At 37.3% G+C, this 22,115-nt stretch overlaps 1 protein-coding gene across 2 annotated transcripts in view; it reads left to right on the top strand.

Moving 5' to 3' along the window:
• Nucleotides 1–6,433, top strand: part of LOC108272746 (uncharacterized) — a 9,205-nt gene extending 2,772 nt beyond the window's left edge. Inside the window, exons 1-6 of one of the 2 annotated variants that reach the window (XM_017481436.3) lie at nucleotides 1–825; nucleotides 919–968; nucleotides 4,012–4,394; nucleotides 4,937–5,074; nucleotides 5,382–5,499; nucleotides 5,942–6,433. The exon at nucleotides 1–825 is cut by the window's left edge and continues 2,772 nt beyond it. In XM_017481436.3, coding sequence (XP_017336925.1) covers nucleotides 821–825; nucleotides 919–968; nucleotides 4,012–4,394; nucleotides 4,937–5,074; nucleotides 5,382–5,499; nucleotides 5,942–5,994 — 747 coding nt within the window. In that variant the 5' untranslated portion in view covers nucleotides 1–820 and the 3' untranslated portion in view covers nucleotides 5,995–6,433. Of the gene's footprint in view, nucleotides 826–918; nucleotides 969–4,011; nucleotides 4,395–4,936; nucleotides 5,075–5,378; nucleotides 5,500–5,941 lie in introns of both variants that reach the window. The other variant, XM_017481435.3, reaches the window with a different exon arrangement.
• The last annotated feature ends 15,682 nt before the right edge of the window (nucleotides 6,434–22,115 follow it).

Here is a 22,115-nt window from a genome sequence, read left to right as displayed (position 1 = left end):
ACAAATCAAATATTTGAAAAAAGGACAGTAAACGTGATCAGAGTAAAATAAAATAAATGGTGCACTTATATCCAAAGCACTTTACACTGTGTCTCATTCACACACCAATGGTAGCAGAGCTTCCTTGCAAGGCACTAACTTGACATCAGGAGCAACTTGGGGTTCAGTTTTCTGCTCAAGGACACTTTGGCACATGGAGTCACCTGGGCCAGAAATTGAACCGCCAACCCTACGATTAGTGTACAACCAGCTCTACCACCTGCGCCACAGCCATCCCTTGTATACAGAACAGAGAAGATATAAACTGTGAGCAATACTGTAGTACACATGACATCACACAAATGCAACAACAAACACTTGCCAATGAAACACGCAGAAAGCAGAAAGAAATAGTTTATTACGAGTGAGACATGTGACACGGTCATGTGACATGCTGGGGTTGATGGGTAGTGTAGTTCTGCATTGTATTCGGTACAACCATGGCAAAGTTGACTCTTTTTATTTAAACTTAACTCTGTTTTTCATTTCAAATGTACTCTTAAAAAAAAGTTAACTGTTTAAAGTTGCTTTGTTTTATTTAAAGTTGACTCGAACGACCTCTTTTAAATCTTTCAACCTGCTGGTGGGAAGATTTGTTCCTACTGGGGGCGAGGCACTTTCAAAAAACTGAAGTCAGATTAAAAGAAAGATGTGATGCACTAGACTATATACTCTTGACAGTTTCATAACGGTTTTCTCCCTCACCACTCTATTTTTTTACTCAACGAAACAAGACTCTCCAGTAGATGCTGAGCAAGAAATATCACTCACATCTCTTGACATGAGGTAAGATAAATGTGCTTTACTTATTGATTAATGAGAATGACTGCTTTTATGTATATAATTTATTTCATTTCTTTTTTTTTTTTTACCATCTAGTAAGCAAGCTAAAATTGTGAAGGACTTTTTACAGCCTGACCTCAATAAAGGTAAATGACAAAACTTTCTGAATTCTAAAAAGCATCAGCCTGGATCATACATGGTTCTCAGTAATATTTTAATAATACATGAATTTATTTACAAATTCATGAATACATCAATGTTCAAGCGAAACCTTTTAGAGATATTTGAAGGTGTTGTACATATAACATATCACCACATAATAAGAGAGCTGATGAACAATAGAATAACTGTATTGTAGAGTGGAGTGTTTGTAGAGTGCTGTTACAGGATTGTGACTACTTACATCATTTCACTGCTTCACAAATGGGATTTTAATTATAATTCCTGTTCGTTCTCAAAAATATTTCCAATTTCAAACCTAGCTGGTGTTGAACTAGCCTTATTTAGGAAATACATTTCTTTTGATCAAAACCATCTGTTGATTTTCAGCATGTCACAGGACAGGGAAATAGGAACTACACCAGTGCTAAAAATAATCCTACAGCACAGGAGTGTACACAAATATGTTCAGTAGCGTGACAGTAGCGCTGCTACTTTAAAGATAATGTAGCTTTTCCAGTAACCTGTAACATTTAAGTAGTGATGAGGCGTGACCACTCACTGCATGTTTTGTCCAATTGTCCATTTGTCCAATTGTAACCCTCTTCTAACCCTCTTTGCATGTAAAGCGACCAACCACAGTTTCTTATGTGGCGTATGGTGGGGGTAAATGATAATACCACAAGAAATGAACCCTGGAGTTTATTCTGTGATACAGAGAATATTACTGGTGCTTTGTTGTTAACAAGCAACACAACATTTACTTACAAATAAAATTAAATCAAATAAAACAATTAAATAAGTTACTTAATATCAGTACATGACCAGTGACATATTTTATGTTGATACATGGAAAGAGTTTCACTTTTGAAAAGTTGCCCAACAGATCTTTCAAGAGAATTAAAGTAATCTTCACAGTTTGCAAAGCCGTGTTTAATGACCACAGAAGTAACGCAGGAGTAATTCCAGGAGTGCGGTTCTCATGTGCGAATAACGAATCACAGAAAAAAACACTTTTTTGTTGTTCATTTTCATTTATATTAGTTCATATAATAAATGATTTTCTTCTAAGCTCATTTTAATGGCCTTGATAATTTTGAAATTCATCTGGCACTTGAACATACAGGCCTGGGCTTTGTTATTATTTCTTTTAGTACATATAGGAAATATTCCTTTCAAATAAGCTGACGGTCAGCTTTGAGGTCCGTGATGGTTTTACTGGAAATCTGTTCTTCATAGAAGAGAAAGGATGCTATTAAACCATAGTATTTGAATTTAAATATACTTCCTTTGAGTTGATTCTACATTCATTCAGTGATTTTAAGAAAAAAAAACCCAATTGATTAATCCCAATTAATTTTTTAATATTGAAACAGCACAACAGTCTGTAGATTATAATATACTGTTATAATATGCTAGAGGGAGGTTACAAAGTGCTGTCATTCCTACACCGTTCACCTGATTTGGATGTAAATTCCCTCAAATTAAAGCTGAAAGTTTTGCACTTTGAACTCATATTTATGATTGAATTTTTACTCCAGTTTTAAGTGTTGTAATACAGTGAACCTCTTCAGAGCTGTTGCTGTTTTGCTGCATGCAAATCTGGGTCTAAATTTAATGAGCACTTGTTTTCACCTGGGCTGTAAGAGAATGGAGTTGTGCACCATTCATATTAACATTAGAGTTGGGATATTTTATGTCGTGGTTATTATTTGTGTTGTTTTGTGGTGGTGCTTCACTTTTGAGTTATGCCACACTTCACAGATTTTAAGTAGTAGTAGGTTTTAAGTTGATCTGCTCAGGTCGGTTCCCTGAAATACTGAGTCTGCATCAGGACCGTGGTCTGTCAGTTGATGACCCCTGGGTTAAAGGGTTGGTAACGACTTAAAATACAATCTACTATAGTTCTGTTTTATGTTCTTAATTTTTGGTACCACCCATTTTCTCTCTCCTAAGTGAGACTAGTTTCATGTCATCCTGGACTGATGTTTGTCCAAGTATTTTATTGTCAATGAAAGCATGTCTTGTTTTAGTATACTTGTAAATAAACTCTGTAGCCATACTTCTAATTCTCCTGTCAGTCTTATACCCACCATCCACGTTCACCACTACCATCCATCCAGCCATCAATCAATTGTTCTCAGTTTCATCCTGGTCCTTAGCCTCCTGTGGGAATTTAACAACTACAGATGATTGCTTTAAAATTACATAGGAAGTATGGTGTCCTGTAAAATGTTATTAAAATGCATCAGTGGAATCACTCCTGGGGAAATTCAATATGTTACCCAATCAATTGATCAAATATCTCTGCAGTATTACAGGTATTGCAGTGTATTACCTATAGGTAATCCATTAAAAATAGGTACAACTATTTTTAGTGTACAGTTTCTCCTTTGAATGGAGATTGATTAATGCCCTGTTTATAGGAATTAATTGATGCAGGTCTTCATTGGAAGTCGGTGAGTGTGTGGACAGGTGGGTTTGACTGAAAACCCACCAACCGCCGCTGGTAACAAGTGTAGGCTTGTCCGTGAATTTTAAGTTACTTATCAAAAGTGAACTCTAAAAATGCTGGTTTATTTTTACAGCTCAGTCACAGGGTTTATCTTGCTGTGTCGGGTAGTCAGGCCAACATGTCCTAAATTGGGTTGATAATGGATGACTCAGCTCATGGTGGGTTGAGAATGTAAACCATAAAGGTTACAGATATGTTGTTCGAGCAAGAAAAAAATTTCTGGAAATTTCAAATGTGCATGTTTAGACGGAGCAGCAACTAGAAAAAGTGAAGTCCATAAAGTAAAAGAAATCAGCTGCAACTGCAAGAAATACAAGTTCTTTTTGCTTTTATAGAAAATTGATCAACACCTCCTAACCAATCAGAGTCCAGAATTAATCAGTGCTGTGGTGTAATTAATATTATTTTCATAACTAGCAACAAAAGCTTGATTGACTTCACAAATGTAAAATTGGTTTAGAGACTTTGCTCACTTTATCATAAACTTTATCTATCTAATTGTTCACTTACACCAGGGAATTATGTCCTGAAGATCAGGGACGTCGTCTCGATTCACCGCCAGTCACAGATTGCATTAAAAAAGATGGACGGATACAGTTTCAGGGTGGGAACTTTGGAAGACACGTTGTACAAAGATAAACCTGACATGTTAGAGGAGTGGGAGCAGTTCTACCTGAAAGAGGAGATGAAGATGGAGGTGATTGGTGTTCTCGAGGAGTTCCCCTGTGACTCCCTGAATGCTGAGCTGGTGCTGATGGTGTGTGAGAATGGGAAAGTGTTTGCTTATGAAGATGAGCACATGCATCTCGTTGCCAAAAGCCTGAAAGAGCTGTTTGACCATGGTCTTCAATTTCCAGGCATCAAACGGTACTACCGTGGTCAAGCCTTTGAGCACATGGTGAGCAGAATGTTATCCTATATACAGTACTTCCTGCTGATCGACTGCACATGGCCAACAGATTCATAAAGTTAATTTTTATTAATAAGTAGAAATTCTTAATAAACTTTGGCTTTGAGTTTAGTATTTAGTTAAAAACCACAAAGTAATGGTTATTAAACTTGTATAAAGTGTAAACAAAATTTCTCTTATAAACTAAAGATAAGAAAATTATGTAATATTTCTCATTATGAGATGATTATTTGACCAATGTAAGATCATTATGCTCATTTCAAGCTTAAAATTGTCTGGTTTTGCTATTTTTCAAATAATATAATGTTCTTATAAAAGGCCACGCTTCCCAAATAAAGCCAACAACACTGGATACTTATGGACGAGTAACCTAATGTCAGGTCTCGTCAGTGAGGTTTCTGGTGGATGCTCACCACACTCTAGATGAAAGTAATGATGTGATTACCTCCAGAAACTCACTTGCCATTCTAAGATGTGTGTATATATTTGGTCTTGAGACCTTGCCTAACCTGCTTACTATCACTCTGTAGAGAGATGCTCAGTGGGACAGAGTGAAGAAATCAGCAAAAATGGTTGCACCAAAGAAGCAGGATCAGGACCTGGTGGATAGAATGGAAGAATCCTTTCTGATAAACCTGGACATTATTGTAGAGAGACTGCAATCTGAGGTAAGTGTGTCTCTGTATTTCTCTCAGTGACTCCTATAGCCATGCTCTTTGCCTGCACTGTGCATTTCCTTCAGAAAATACACATCTATGTGTACTTGATTTGTGTGTATTTATTTAGCTAATCCAGGGATGTCCAATCTTATCCGTAAAGGGCCGGTGTGGGTGCAGGTTTTCATTTAAACCGAGCAGGAACCACACCTACACAAAATAATATAGTTATAATAATAAAGTTTAGACTCCGTAGCTAGTTTCTGTATGTGTTTAAAAATTGTTTTACTTTATTTGTTGTACCATTCCCACACAGCAGCCATGCAGAATATCAAGTAATGTAGAGAGACATGGAGGCAACAGGAGAAGAAACACGCCGAGAAAATCCCCCACATGGAGCACACAGTTCAACATGGGTAAAGATGACTGCGTAAAAGGTGAACCACAAGTTCAAATGTCACTTAATGTCACTTAATGTCACTTAAAAAATGTAAGTGTGTAAGGCATTGTCATGCTGAATTATAGCTTAGTTTCGCCGTAGCTTAAACAACATTCTCAATAAGTTATGTAATGGAATGTAAGAGATCTGTCGTTCACTGTTTAAAGTGACTCTAGGTGTCTGTGATTATTTGAAAATTGAAAAAAAATTAAAAACGCTGTCGTTTTCACCTTACAAAAACGTTCGGTAAATGTCTTATAAACTGAAATAATTGAATAATCACCGGAGTAAAGGAGAGAAACTAGACTTGAATTATTGAGGAAAGACTAGGAGGAAATCAGAATATGTTTCACAGCGGTTCTGCTTTATAAAACAATACCCGGATATTCTTATTCTGCAATTTGTTTCAGTTCTGTTTTTGTTCCTGTGTGTTTCTACAGCAATGCCGAAACGTCCAAGAGACCTCTGCATACCTGTGCATGTAAATACCTGAAAGGAGCCAGAGCAGGGATTATACTGAGTGATGAGCTGCAGTAGGAGTGCTCCTGTTTCACCTTTACTTCATCAAAGTGTTATAATGCAGACTGTATTTACTCAGTGAACTTATCCAGACCTGAACCACATCTGAACCACATCTGAACCACAATGGACAGTAAAGACAGCCAGAAACCGATGCCAGTGGGTATTAAAGAGGTAAACAAGCGAGTGAAAGATTTTTGATGCAAACATGAAGAGCCAGAAGGAAGGAAGGTCTGCCTACGTGCAAGAATACCCCAGCAATTTTTTCAGTAGTTTTTAATCAGTCAAATATTCAAATAGTTTCAGTTTCCTGATCAGGGCCAATGTGGGAACAGTTCTGTTAAACATTCATTTCTATAGAAATATCTCAGCACACACATTTTCAGGATTTTGTGTGTGTATAGTACATAATTTTTGATTTATATATATATATATATATATATATATATATATATATATATATATATATATATATATATATATATATATATATGTGTGTGTGTGTGTGTGTGTGTGTGTGTGTGTGTGTGTGGGTGTGTGTTTATATATTTATATGTGTATATACATGTGTATATCACTTCAGTGTGAATCATTTTTTTTACAATTGAATGGAATTTAAGTTTTCAGTTTTTGAGTTATAAAAAAGGGGGGAAAACATTAGCTGCTTTTAAGTTTTGTATTTGCAATTTCTGATAAAAGGGATTTCATTTTTATTTCTCCTTCCTGGATTTTAAACCATAATAAAATGAGTATTTATTATTTTATTTTATTTTATTTTTTGTTATCGACACATTAATGGATTGCCAAAAGGTACAAGAGAACCCTGTATTTTAGTTTCATTCTTTTTTGTTTCAAAGTGATAATGGAAAATCAGATTTTTCCCCCAGGTTTTTCTTAGCACCCAATAAACTAGAAATTAATTTTGAAAAAGAAATTGTGATAAAAAACTGTTTTAATTGTTTCAGCACACAAAGTTTAGAAATCAAATATTCATGAATCTAAAAAACAAAAGAAAAGAACTGCAGAACATTTTATCTTGTACAGTGTTTGAGCCTGAAATACAGTGAAATATTTCACTATTGTTTGTTTGAGATTCTAGAACTTTCTTCTGTCTTTATTGCTATGAAATTCTTGCTTTTTCGACAGTGATCCGTACACCATGTTTTAACACCATTCTGTAATCTACTATATCACGGATACACGTGCCACTAACGTGACTCAAATCGAGTAAAATTTGTATGTGTAGCGTGAGCAATTGTCTAACCTCCTGTTCTCTCTCAGTATTGGATTCTCACAGTTTTTAATATTATTTTTGCTTAACCCTCTTACCCCTTAGTTCCCACAGTATTATGTCCCACAACCCTATATTCCCCATAGAAACAGCACGCCAACCCCGAGTTCCCAGGCCAAAATTGGCCCCAAAATCCACAGTTTAATTTGAACATTTTTAGGCCTTGAAACAACTTATAATAATGTATTTGTGTAATATTACTTTGAAAATGAAGCAGTTCAGTGTTTTTTTTCTAAACTTAGAGCACAATTCTTAACTAGAGAAATGATGAAAAACGCTTGCTAAAATCCTTCTACTCATTTAGAAGTACCATACGAGCATCAGCGGGGTCAATGCCTTTGAATAAATTCAAGTAAATAATAAATAAATAAATAAATAAATAAATAAATGCATTTTACGCAAAAGTCAAGTTTCCGGTGATAATCAGACCAGCAGGTAGTGTTTTCACGAATGCACAGAGAGGGTCAGGTTCTGACTCCAGACCCCTGCAGTGTCAGTCGCACTGGTTGATGCTGAAGATGAAGACGGATCAGGGTCTGAATCAGGAGAGATTGCGTCTCTGTCAGTTTCGGTTTCAACATCGCCTGAACTTTCACTGCTGTCCCTATCTAGAATCCTCGCTCGCGCCAGTGTGACTGTGTATGTTTCTCTTTATCACTGTTTTAGATGTACCTGTGTTCACTGTAGGTGTGACTTTAGCTGGAACACGATTAGCTATTCGCTTTGGCACTGTTAGTTAACTTCTACTATTACACCAATATTCAGCTTGGATCATCTTCATCGTAATGACGGCGTAATGTCGTAATCACGTCGTGACGTCATGACGTCATCAACCTTCCGGCTCAAAAATAATAATTAAATAAGTAAGGAATCATAGCAGAGTAATGCCGGTACACCGGTACACCGGCATTACGGGGATAGCGTTTACACTGTAAAGACGCTTACGGGGATTTGGCATAGACGACCAAGCCGGTATATCGTGCTTTTCGGCCTAACAGGGTAAGAGGGTTGACTAAGATGGATACATCACTGATATGCGCTATATGTTAATATGTTTTGATTATTCTGGCCTCCATTGTTTTTTTCCACTAATTTGCACAGTCCCTGTTTCTATATACATTTCAGCTTAACTCAAAATATAATTTCTTTCTTTTTCAGCACGAGATACAGAATAGATTAAAGCCTTCAAACAAGCACAATTGCCACTTTTTGCTTTAATGTTGAAATGTATAATTTTATAACTGAAGAAAATGTTTTTTTATTGATTTGAAATAAAGCATTTTTCTATAAAGCAGTGTAGGACTGTATTTCATCATCATCTTCATCATCATTATGCCTGCTATAATTTACACTTCTGCAAAACTACTCCACTTGCAGTTACTCTCCCTCTGAGCAAACATCACTGGTCCAGTGTGGGAATTGAATCATTAACACTCACAGGGTCCTAATAGAACAAGAAGAATGTTGCTTCTGGTTTAGTAACATACAAGCCTGGTCAGTCTTTTTATGGATATTATTTTGAATATTTGGTTCAGCACAGGGACAAGAAAACAAAAACAAACAAACAAACAAAAAAGAAGCCAACTTTTTAAAAAATGTGATTCATCAGACCAGGCCACCTTCTTCCATTGCTGCATGGTCCAGTTCTGATGCTCATGTTTCCATTGTAGGTGTTTCGGTGGTGTACAGGGGGTCAGTATGGGCACTCTGACTGCTCTGCAGCTACGCAGATCCATACACTGCAAGCTGTGATGCTCTGTGTGTTCTGACTCCTTTTTATCAGATCCAGCATGAACTTCTTCAGGAATTTGTGCTACTTCTGTGGGATTGGACCAGACGGGCTAGCCTTCACTTCTCACGCACATCAGTGAGCCGTGGGAGCCCATGACCCTGTCACTGGTTCATGGTTGTCCTTTATTGGACCACTTTTGGAAGGTACTAAGCACTGCATCCAAGGAACACCCCACAACACCTGCTGTTTTGGAGACGCTCTGACCAAGTCGTCTAACAATCGTAATTTGGAATTTGTCAAAGTTGCTCAGATCCTTACACTTGCCCATTTTTTTATGCTGTACACAGCAAAATCACCATTGTTGAATTCACACCCTTCAATGTTTATATAAGTCCATTGGACTCGTATAAACACTCTGGGTGTTAATTCAACACTAGGGATTTTACTGTGTATATTATAGGAGGCACAAGTCAGGAATACTACAGACAGGAGTCTGTAGTATAGTATATACACAAGGGATAGTGAAAGTTCATACATAAACAAAGCAGTCAAAATGAACAGGATTTATGCAAGAGGAGACATTAACAACAGTTCACAGTGTGTAAATAAAAAGTAAGGTGAAGTGGAGGTGATTCGTGAAACTAGAATTCTGGTGCTACCTTCTTATTATGCATAGACAATAATGTATGAATGTATTAACCATTGCATAGTAAATAAGCATTTAATATACCAGGAACAATTTATTTACAGTTTTGAAAACAAACAAACAATTATTTGAGAAGAAGAATTAAGTAACAGGGTTTAGGGTCAACAGGTTTTCACTCAGTCTCAGCCAGGCAGACAATCAGTCTAAATTAATCTAGCTAGCTAATAAACAAAGCAACTAGGAGGTTAGCTGATAATGATAAAACATCAGCTAAACATCAGATGCTCACTCATGGCAAAAAAGTTAATTTGACACCTTTATAAAAAAGCACTACTGTATATGAATGAAACCAACAGCAGCAAAGGTTGATCACCTCTTCTTCCAAGATGGCTGAGGAAAGAACAATTACTGACAAAAGGTAACTTAGATAATTTTTTTTCATCAAAGAGCTTTTATTGATAAGAACGATGTATGAATGATGTACGAGGCTTAAAGCTGCTGAATCGTGTATTCATGTCAATTCATGCTTTCATATGGATCCCCTCCCTCTCTCTCTCCCCCTCCCTCTTTCCCTCCCTCCCTCCTTCTCTCTCTCTCCCTCTCTCTCTCTCTATCCCTCTCTCCTTCTCTCTCTCTCCCTCCTTCTCTCTCTCTCTCTCTCTCTCTGCTAGTTCTTCCAATTAATTTATTTCATACACATTAATGCAAATACACTGACTACTATTTTATATAAAAAGAAGGACAATCTCCTCCCATCCCATGTCAAATCCAGCTGTTTTCATCATTTTCATGTTAAACTCCATCATTGGGTATTTTTGGATTGTTTAACTGGATAACTGATTGGATTAAATTATAATCTTATTAATGTGCAAATACGATGTAATACTAAATTAAATCTGAGAACTTCAGTCTTTTGTCATAGTTGATTTAGCTTCAAAGCAAACCCATTAGTATACCAAGAGGTGAATGCTAGCGGTGTTGTTTCTCACCATTTCCTAGAGAGAGAGAGAGTGGCACAGGTTTCTGAAACCTGACTGGAGGGCCGTGAGAGACATTTATTTGTCAGTTGCTAAATTCATCTGTCTACCTCAAAAAAAAAGATGACTGAGACGAATCCCACTGTTCTCTCAAGAGAACTAGAGAAGAGGTAAGCTAAGCTAACTTGTTTTTAAACTTAGAATGTTTTAATTTTTATGTAATTTGGTTGGAGTTTAATTGGAAAAAGCCATGCTTCTTATTACATGCTTTCCTGTTAGCTCGTAGGTCTTTGCTGAAAAAGTGTCATGAGATTTTTCTCTGTAGTCTAGTCATTTCTGTCACTGGAGTCATTTATTCTCATCTTAACATCCCACAAGCAGTCGATCTAAGCAGCTGTATTACTTTAGCATGTAAACTATCTTCACAAATCACAGTGTTTTTTCACAGTCTGCAAACTGCAAATCCCATACGACAGGATACTGTTATGACACAGAACATCTCAGTTCTCTCATTCACAAAAGCTGTGTAGTAAATGTAGTAAATGTAAGCGCTCAACTCTGCTTTTCTGTAATACATCATCATATTGAATTTTTTATCTCAATTTAGCATTTTAACTGAAGACACATCTTTATTTGAGACTGTAGTTTTGCATAAATTTCACAATTGTCATAATGAATTGTTGGGAAAAGTTGGGACAGGGCAACAAAATGCTGGAAAAGTAAGTGTTGCTGGAGGAACATTTTGCAAATAATTAGGTTAGTTGGCAACAGATCAGTAACATGATTGGGTATAAAAAGAGTATTATTTTCCTCAAATCATTCACAACTTTTAATGTGATTATCTCCTTTTGTTTGTTTTTAAATTGCATAATGACTACAAATACAGTTAAACTCACAGTGAACCTTGAAACCCTGTCGTAATGTTGCAATGTTTTTAATAGAATTAAAACAACCAAACTACAAAACTTGTGATTTTTCCGATAAACAGATAAATTACAAGTTTTTTTTCCATCAACAGTATTAATGCTTGTATTTGTCAGAAATATTAAATACAAGTTTGAAAACTTCCCTGAAAGTTCCACAGGATTTCAAGATAATAAAATGATGTTCTACAAATTGATATATGTTGCAAAAATGCCATCTTTTTCCAGAAGTCCTCTCTTTTTCAGTGTTTTCCAGTGTTTCCAGAGCACAGTAGACAGTAAATAAATAAATAAATAAGAATAACTGAATCTGAATAGAAAAACAAATAGATATAGATATAGAAAATAATCACCCCGTGTTACACATCTAATATATACAGGTTTGTGGTCCCAGCACAATGATCATGCACAGTGAATGACTTTTTACTTCCTTTAGTACTTTTATTTAAATTTCATGATGCTGCCCAATATTTACTGTGCATGTGTGTTATTTACAACAGTACCCTGCTTCTAAATGATCATATGGAAACTCTGTACTGCTCTGTTATAATAATTTGCAGTTAACCAGTTCACTTGCATGTTTAATAAATTAAATTATGGTGACTTTTAAAAAACATTGGGTTAATTTAGTTTCCTTGCTGTCTATCTGTCTGAGTTGGGTTATGTAATTTTGTATAGTTAACCGTCACACCAGCTAGGTGCTGGGAACCCCCAAACATGTGCAAACATCTTAAATACAGATAACTAAAGGAAATGCGTAATGCATGGTTGACAGAGCGAATGCATGGAGGAAGAGTGGAGGAAGGAGGATGTGTGTGTGTGTGTGTGTGTGTGTGTGTGTGTGTGTGTGTGTGTGTGTGTGTGTGTGTGTGTGTTAGTGTGTGTGTAGTTGCGTGCTCCACCATAGAACTTGATGCGATTGTACACACTGAACTTACAGAACCAGCAGGGCTATAGAGGAGAGAGATGTTGTGAGGAGTTCAAATATTTCATGTACAGTGATTACCAGAGGCAGAGCCTGTAGAAAGAAAGCAGTTAAGATTGTCTCTGATCCTGGTCTTTCTTCAGGACTGAGATCCAACACCATAAAACCATTAACTTCCAGGCCCAGAGACAGTTTCTTCCCCAGAGCTGTTGCCCTGTTGCCATGCTGAGAACCGTCTGCTCGGTACATACTACTCATCTGTACTTAATTTCACACACCATAAAAGTGTTCACAACCAACATTATAATGGGGGAAGAACCTGATGCAAACTTGTAGCTCCGAATATCTGACCTCTGACTAGGAAAAACCAAAGAAAACTCAGAATTCCTACTCAAAACTCAGAACCCGTACAACTCAGAATTCCTACTCGGGAACTCAAGACAGTCTCCTCTGCCCTGAGTTCATAGCATAACATTAAACCCAGCAGCTCTTCTCGCATTTAAATGAATTTTTCTGTATATTTACATTTACATTTATTCACTTAGCAGACACTTTTATCCAAAGCGACTTACAAATGAGAAAATACAAGCAAGTATACAAGTATATAAATGTATTAGCTTTAAATCAATCAACATGTTTCCCCCCCACTTTGTAGCTCAAATGACAAAATTTTGTTATATGGGGGAAGGTTGAGTCAGGGATGCATTAACTTTATTGTGAGTGTCCATATGCCATAATACATTGGGGGCTCAGAGTTTGCCGGAGCTCTACTCCATCCAGATCGATCATTTTGATCATCATTCATCTCCAAACCCTAACAAAACAGTGTAATAAAAAAGTGAAATCTCATCGTGACCTGTTAGGGGCTCAGTATGGATCAGGTTTATGATTTTTTTCCTCCCCTCTCTAGATGCTCCACAGCATCCTTGTTAGATTTCCATGTATCTCAGGAATCTCCAAATCTTAGATTAGGTCTTTCCAGACCTCTGTCAGCCCTCTCAGTCTGTTCTACCATTACTTCTATTAACTTTTAGTTCTGTGCTGCTATGAGCTAGAAAGTGTGGTTTACCGCACAGTTCAGGCCTGGGGGGTCTAAAATGAACACACACTGACTTCATGCATGCTCACACAGACATCCCACTTTATTCATGCAGAGCAGAAGTATTTATACACATTGTACACATTGATAACAGCAGTGAGTGGACGGTTTCTACTGGTGCTGGTGCCAGCCAGTTAGACAAAACAAAACACACAGCACACTATGAAAATAAGTCTTTTCAAGAGACAGAAAATACATGTGCCAGCTATAAGAAAGGATGGCAGTTGATCAGCTTATTTAAAGAGGTAATAAAATGTAAACATTCATCAGAGGCATTTAATAGCACAGAGACTCACAAACAGAAACTATAACCCAGTATTCCCCGTATCCAAGGTGTCTTAATACAGTTCAAAATATGAGAGTACATGATATAAGAGAATTTCCTTTCAATCCTTTTCTTAGGGAACATTCATGCAGCAAAGTACAACCCAGAAAACATCTTTGAAAAGACAGAAACATGTAATGTAATCAAGGAGCTTTTTCCAGAGCCATTCCAGTATTACCGAACCCACGTGCCTCTACGGACTCCTTTCTCCTACTTTCTAGAACTGGTTAGTGAAGCATGATTTGTATTTAAACAAATTATATACAGAAAATTGTTTGTTAAATTCTGAGGTTGTGCATCAATATAGTTTGGTGTCATTTTTATTCCATTTTACATTTAAAAAATATTTTTTGCAGATTCTGAAGTGCTACGGTCAAAACAATGAAGAGACAGTAAAAGACACACTGTCCAAAACATTGAAGAAGTATAAGGAGTCAGTTGCCAAAAATAGTCCGCTTATTCCCACCGTTATGTGTATCTGTGAGAGCGGTGAATCCAGACACTACGGAGCGTTTCTGTCCTGTGGAAGTGACATAGCGAAAAACATCATGACTGCTGTGTCCTGTCTACATGTTTGGCATTACAAAGTTTCCTCTGCTGTGATGTCTGTGTTTCCAGACGATGCTGGAGAACCACGTAGAATAAAACTCCCAGATACAGTGAGCTGTAGAGCGTATGCAATAGCAGTCATGAGGCAGCTGAAACCACCTTGTAAACGCTGCAATCAGCTTTATTCTCTTGCTGATCCCACAGACCATTTAAATACCCCAGGTAACTGTGCTGAGACTGAGGCAATAAGTAACTTTATCAAAACTGAGAGGCATGCGTATCATGGAAATTTTATGAAGAGACATTTTAAGAGAAGACAGGAGAGATGAGCAGAGGTTAGGCAAAGAATGAGCAATTATTTTGACATGAATATGAACATCTTGATGGATACAAGATGTTCTAAATGTATATTTGCTGCACTTTGATTCATTATTTGCCTCTCCCTTATTGTTATTAGACAGTTACTGAAAGTTCCTCAAGCTTCAGTAGTGCTGAGAAGTACAGGAACTTCAAATACAGCAAACAGTTTAATTCACTCTAAGTATGATTTATTTTTATTTTAATGTATGGGTTGCTGACTCAACTTTGACTGTCTAATTTTATTTTATTTATATAACACTTTTTATATAGCACACTAAGCGTTCTCACAAAGCAGCTTTACAAATTCTTGACATAGAATTTAAGTTAAAAAAAAATTAAATGTCCCTAATGAGCAAGCCCCGAGTGATATCCACTTTCTTATTCACTTGATGTGCGCAGCCTCTGTTCCTACAACGGTAATTACAAAATTAAAGAGTTTTGTGAACATCAAATGTAAATCAGCTGTGGCATGCATGCTCCAGGTAATTTAGTTTGTTGTACCTGGGAGCAAAGAGAGAACATGCTGAAAGGGTGGGATGGAAGACACACTTTCTCTCAGAAAGACACACATTGTGTGCAGCTGTGAGCTCATGCTTGCAGAATAAGGCAGATAGTGCTTTCCTCTGAGTGTGTTACCCTGTTCTGTGATGCTGCATGGCAAGCACATTGAAAAGATGTGGTCGTAGAGGTCATGTGATGAGTTCGTTAATGCAGGCTAACTTTATTACAACAGTTTAACAAATCCAGAATGTTAAGTCCAGTGTCGAATAAAAGTGAGCCGCGATTGAACAGTTCATCAATGCGAGGCATCAGATATGCGTCAAATTTAGACAACGCATTGACTTTTCTAAAGTCCACACAAAAAGGGACTGACCCGTCACCAAGACCACAAGACTGTGAGATCTTCAGTTACCCCATGTTAAGCATAGCCTTGAGCTCCTTGGTATGCTAGCTGTGATTTTCATTTTTTAAATATATATTGATTGGAACATCCAGGGAGTGTTCAAATTTAAAAAGGCTTTTTCATAATGATCCAGGTTGCCACATATACATAAAATGTTATGTTTTTTTGTTAAAAAAAACAAACAAAAAAAATGAACTTCCACTATAATAAGCGAAGGGGTCAGACTCGAGTAGCTAGGGCTCGCTGAACCGTCGGTTGCCAAGCTTGACGAGAGCAAAGTGTCTGTGACTGCACGGTAACAAGCAAAAACTGAGGTGAGGTGAGGTGGTTACAACACAGGGTGTCGTACAAACCTTTAAAGATGTTTGGGAGGATCGCGCCCATAGTTGGTGAGTTGGAGCTGTGAGTTGGAGACTGTGTGTTCATTTTCTGTTGCGATTCTGGAAAACGTCACCATGGTAGGGACGTGCTGCTGCATCAAGAACTGCTTCAGTAGGGTTGTATTTGAGTTTTTAAAAGAATATGTTTCTTAGTTCAAAGTCAAGTAAATGCAGTGAAACGTTTTAAGCCTAAAAGTTAATCCTTCTGTTCAATTCTTAGGCTAGTGTATTTGAGTACACAGCCTTTATAAAGACACTTACAGCCAGTTTACTGCATATAATATATACAGTATTTAAGCAAATACAGTATTCAGTAAAATTTATTTCTAACTGTCTGCTGGATTATACATATGTAGCAAGTGGCTCGTTTCGTAGCAACTACGCCACCCTGAGACAACGGGGAAAATAACCCAAAGAAAGACACACAAATACATTCCACTTAGAACAGGCAAGAGGCATGGGTTTCCATACAAAAATATATTTTTTTATTTTAGAGTTAAAGACTGGCCAAGGATTTTTTTTTTTTTTTTAAACAACAACAACAAAAAAAAAAACCCACAACACAGTCAGGCATTGGTCAAATAAAACAGTCACTAGGGATAATGAACAATAATCATAGGAGGGCTGAGGCTTCCTGTATGAAGGGCAGGCTAATACGAAAGCACCAGCTATACAAAAGACAAAAGAACCCCACCAATCAGAATCATACCCACAAAATTCCCTGCAAATAAACACAGCAATAATAACGACCATTAGTTAAGTAAAGCCTAAGGTGTAGCAAAGAACTCCCCCCAGCTTCAGGAAGAACTCAGCTCTTACTAGGAGAAAACAAAAACACAAATCAATTACAATATGCTCAAAATAGGCAAACAAAATAATAAAACAAAACAAAGACAAACTTACTGTCACAAAAACAGAGAGATAACACCAAGCTCAAACTGATTACAGGTAGCAACTTTACCAAGACTGACCAAAAACCTTACTACCACATAGCAGGATCAGCATAAGTGACGAATGGCCAAGCCTCCATCAGCTTCTTCAACTCCTGCTGGTTGTTGGAGTCCCACTGGGAAGAAGACTCATTGTGCTGCTGTCAGACAGTGAAGTACTGGTTCAGGTGGTAAGGCGAAATATAGAGTCAATGTTGAATTTAGCTACTGGTCATTGTTTGTCAGTTCTGGTATTCCATGATGACCGATGAATCAATAGTACTGATTCCCTTGTCCTGAAGGTAGTCTGTACTGGGGTTTTTTTCCCATCTCAAGCACTGCTGCAGTCTTCATGTTAAAATCCAGCCCTAGGAGAATGGGAAAGGTCAGACGGGCATCATCCATGATGTAAGTGTCTACAGTCCAGCAGGAACCGTACCACTCATATTGTACCAGAGTCTTGCCCTGGAGACATGCACTTTTACCATCCACCATAACAAATTTCTACTGCTGGTGTTGTGGCGCAATAGACAGTGTGTAGAGGGAATATATGGGGTAGCTGGACTTATTTTTAAAATCTTTTTCTATTAAATTTTCAAATTGTTAAAAGCACTTTTGCTCTGTGAAGAGTGTCTGTAAAAATTTTGGAAAATGGAAATGTTTTCTTGGCACACACTTGGGCCATTTAAATGCCACAGCTGATCTAAATATTGTTGCGTTCCACATGTTTTCCTTTTAAGCCACAGTTTACTAATTTGGGCTACTTTCAGCATTATAATGCATCATGACACACAAAACAAGTCGTTTCAATTATATTCCATGAACCTGATCATGTCATGGTTCAGTGAAACTCAGTGACCTCCACAGTCTCTAGTATTGTCTGGGTTGTATGCTTCATGTCATTGTGTAACACAGTTATCATTCATAATGTTAATATTAATATAATTGCAGATGAATGTGCAGCTGATCTGCAGCAGTTATGTGATGAAATCGTGTCAATGTGGACAAGAATCTCTGAGAAATCGATAAGCAAAATACCTCTTGAAATCCATGTGTTCATGTACTGTTTTTACTGCAACATTACTGCTTGATGTGCAAAAAAGAAGTGCTGCATGGTGAGTGTGATGAGTTGCATGGCAAGTGACTTATGGTGTGAAATGGGTTTGATGTTGCAGCATGGGACGAACATGAATTCTATAAGAATAAATGTGAGAATATTTTATCATATCAGATATTTTTATTTTAATTATATTATTGTACTGTCTCACAATTCACCTTTTTGTATTTACTTGAAAATCATTGCAGTGATTTCATTGTAACTATATCAAGTCAGTGTATAGTACTTTTAGACACATCATTTAAGCATTGTAAACATTTCTCAGAAAAGACATTACTAGGTGTGATGACTCAAATAAAATGACAAAACATGTTTTAACACAGTAGTTGTCAATAAACAAAAACAGCTCTGTAGGTGCTAACACACAATGATTCACAATTTCCACTCAATACAAATAACTACTTATATTGTGTACACAACATTCTTATAATACATTTTTAGTCATAATTAAAGGCACAAAATAAATCTATCCATCCATCCATCCATCCATCCATCTATCTATCTATCTATCTATCTATCTATCTATCCAGTGTGTTATTTGTAAAGTAGCTGGGAAAGGCTAGTGAAGGCTAGCCAGTCACTCATTTTGAAACATAGTCCACCAGCAGAGCATACAAGAGCACACCTCTCCATTCAGATGGGTAACTTACTGTGTTAAGTGTAAATCTTGAGTGCTGTTTACCAATACATATTATAGTTGGTTCATTACATTAGCTGCTTATACCTTATTAGAGTACTTTGTTTGACCTGATGGATTAGCCACTGTCAGCTAATTAGGAAATAGTAGCTTAATCAGTCATGACTCAAAGCTTTAATATGTATATACTAGTGGAATATGCTTGAATATATTAAAGTGTAATATAATATAATTTACAATAGTATTTTGCATATTTTTAACTGTATGTAACACACACAGTATGTGCCACTCTGAGATAAATTTATAGCCTTTAATTCTTTCACTGGGTCATCTTTGTCCTGAGCTTGGGTAATTTCTGCCAAGGAAAGGGGAAGGTTCGTTTGGTGGTGGACGATGTTCAACCAGGGAGCTATATCCAGGGAGGGAGGTTTGAAGTGCCTTGACAAGGTGTCCAGCTCAGTGTTGAGACAACTCTTCCAATAGCACACTTTGAAGGTGAATTGCTGTAGCCGCAGGTCCCACCTTGTTAGGCATGAGGAGGTCTTTTATACAGCATAGACCACAGCCAGACACTACTTCTCTGAGGTACAATAATTAAGCTCAGGCCCTTTTAATGTCTTTGACACATTCAATAAACTTCTTGCCCTCCTAAGATTGCTGGCTTAAGATGGCCCCTAATCCCAGCTCACTGGTGTCGGTGTGGACTTGGAAAGGCAGAGATGGGTTGCGATATGCGAGTACTGCTGGATTTTGCAGTTCTGCCTTCAATGCTTCAAAACCGGCCTGACATTCTGGTTACCACTCCCATCTAACCCCTTTCTTCTTCAAGTGGTTCACAGTGCGGTCAGGTCAGCAAAACTTATGGTACCATCCTGCCAACCCCAAGAAGCGCTAAGGGACTTCAAGTCCATTGGTACCAGATAACTCAAGTGGAAACAGACTTTCTCTGCATCCACTTTGACTCCTCACCGAGAAAATATGGCCCAAGAACTTCAGCTGTTGTTTGAAGAAGTGGTACTTTTTCATATTGAGGGTTGGCTTGAGTGAGCTTCCAATTCCATCAACCATTGGAAAGTTGTAGCTGTTTTTTTAAGTCCATATGGCATTTTCTTGAATTGGTCCATGCCTTTGGTTGTAATAAAGGCAGTCTTCTGCTTGCTCTGAGATAGATTTCCACCTCCACTTGCCAGCAGCCGGACTGCAAATTCAATGTCGTGAACCAGGAGACATGTTCCAAGGATTCCAGGATGTCGTGTTGTATGGGCATTGGATAATGTAGTTAATACTTGACCATACAATATGGTCTTGCTGTTCATCTTCCTGTAATTGACACAAGACCGATACAATTGGTCCGGTTTTGCCACAGGTTTCACCACCATGGTGAGGAGGATGGCTCTATCATGCCATCTTGTAACATTTTGTCCACATGATTTTCTATAATGTTCTTTTTCACTGGTGATACTCTGTACATGCTGAGTTTTCCCGGTATTTTGTCTAGGGCAGAGATATGGTGCTTCACCACGGCGGTCTGGCCCAGCTTATTGGAAGTGACGAATGGCCAAGCTTCCATCAGCTTCCTCAACTCCTGCTGGTTGTCGGAGTCCCACTGGGCCGCATTCAACCACCATTTAAATGCCACAGCCGATCTAAATATTGTTGCGTTCCACATGTTTCCCTTTTTACCCACAGTTTACTAATTTGGGCTACTTTCAGCATTATAATGCATCATGTCACACAAAACAAGTCGTTTCAATTATATTCCATGAACCTGATCATGTCATCGTTCAGTGAAACTCAGTGACCTCCACAGTCTCTAGTATTGTCTGGGTTGTATGCTTCATGTCATCGTGTAACACAGTTATCATTCATAATGTTAATATTAATATAATTGCAGATGAATGTGCAGCTGATCTGCAGCAGTTATGTGATGAAATCGTGTCAATGTGGACAAGAATCTCTGAGAAATCGATAAGCAAAATACCTCTTGAAATCCATGTGTTCATGTACTGTTTTTACTGCAACATTACTGCTTGATGTGCAAAAAAGAAGTGCTGCATGGTGAGTGTGATGAGTTGCATGGCAAGTGACTTGTGGTGTGAAATGGATTTGATGTTGCAGCATGGGACGAACATGAATTCTATAAGAATAAATGTGAGAATATTTTATCATATCAGATATTTTTATTTTAATTATATTATTGTACTGTCTCACAATTCACCTTTTTGTATTTACTTGAAAATCATTGCAGTGATTTCATTGTAACTATATCAAGTCAGTGTATAGTACTTTTAGACACATCATTTAAGCATTGTAAACATTTCTCAGAAAAGACATTACTAGGTGTGATGACTGAAATAAAATGACAAAGCATGTTTTAACACAGTAGCTGTGAATAAACAAAAACAGCTCTGTAGGTGCTAACACACAATGATTCACAATTTCCACTCAATACAAAGAACTAATTATATTGTGTACACAACATTCTTATAATACATTTTTAATCATAATGAAAAGTCACAAAATAAATCTGTCTGTCTGTCTATCTATCTATCTATCTATCTATCTCTCTATCTATCTATCGAGACAAATCAAGTAATCTCTCATAAGATATGTATACAGACCCTTTATTTAGTACTTTGTAAAATCCCATTTGTCAGCAATTCCAGTTTCAAGTCTTCCTGGGTAAGTCTCTACAAGCTTTTTCTCTCATGATCCTTGGTAGTTCAATATGACTGGATGGGGAGTGCATGTGAATTGGCATCTTGAGGTCTGAAGATGGTGTTCTGTGGTGTTTAATTCTGAGCTTTTGCTGAGTCACTCAAGGACATTGAGAGACTTGTCCTGACACCATGCCAGCTTTGTCTGGTCTTATGCTTCATGTCATTGTGTAAAAGAGCTGTAAATATGTACATTAATGTCAGTATAATTGTGCAAAATACTCTGTTAGATTATACCTGACGATTTCATAACCTTTATTTTGGTAGGTAGTCACCTGCCTATCTCTTGCAATGCCACTTCCTTTTGTTCTTTCTTCTTGTTTGGAGTAAGCTGAGCATACATTATAAGAATAATTTTCATTATTTTGCAAATAAATGGGCAGCAGATTTTGAAGTTTGGGTCGGCCTCTTCTTTTTTTGCACAACACAACACAGAGATGAAACCATCTGTCCCACTGAGTGCATTCGGACCAGTTACAACTGCTTTGCTGAAAGATGAGCCTTCAACAAAGTCTGAGGTCATGTGCACTCTGGAGCAGGTTTTCTTCAAGGACCTCTCAGCATTTGGCTGTATTCATCCTACT

This window comes from Ictalurus punctatus, chromosome 12 (assembly GCF_001660625.3).
Source record: "Ictalurus punctatus breed USDA103 chromosome 12, Coco_2.0, whole genome shotgun sequence".
Taxonomy (NCBI): domain Eukaryota; kingdom Metazoa; phylum Chordata; class Actinopteri; order Siluriformes; family Ictaluridae; genus Ictalurus; species Ictalurus punctatus.
Note: the sequence above shows the minus strand (reverse complement) of the source record. Positions and strands in the feature narration are given on the sequence as shown.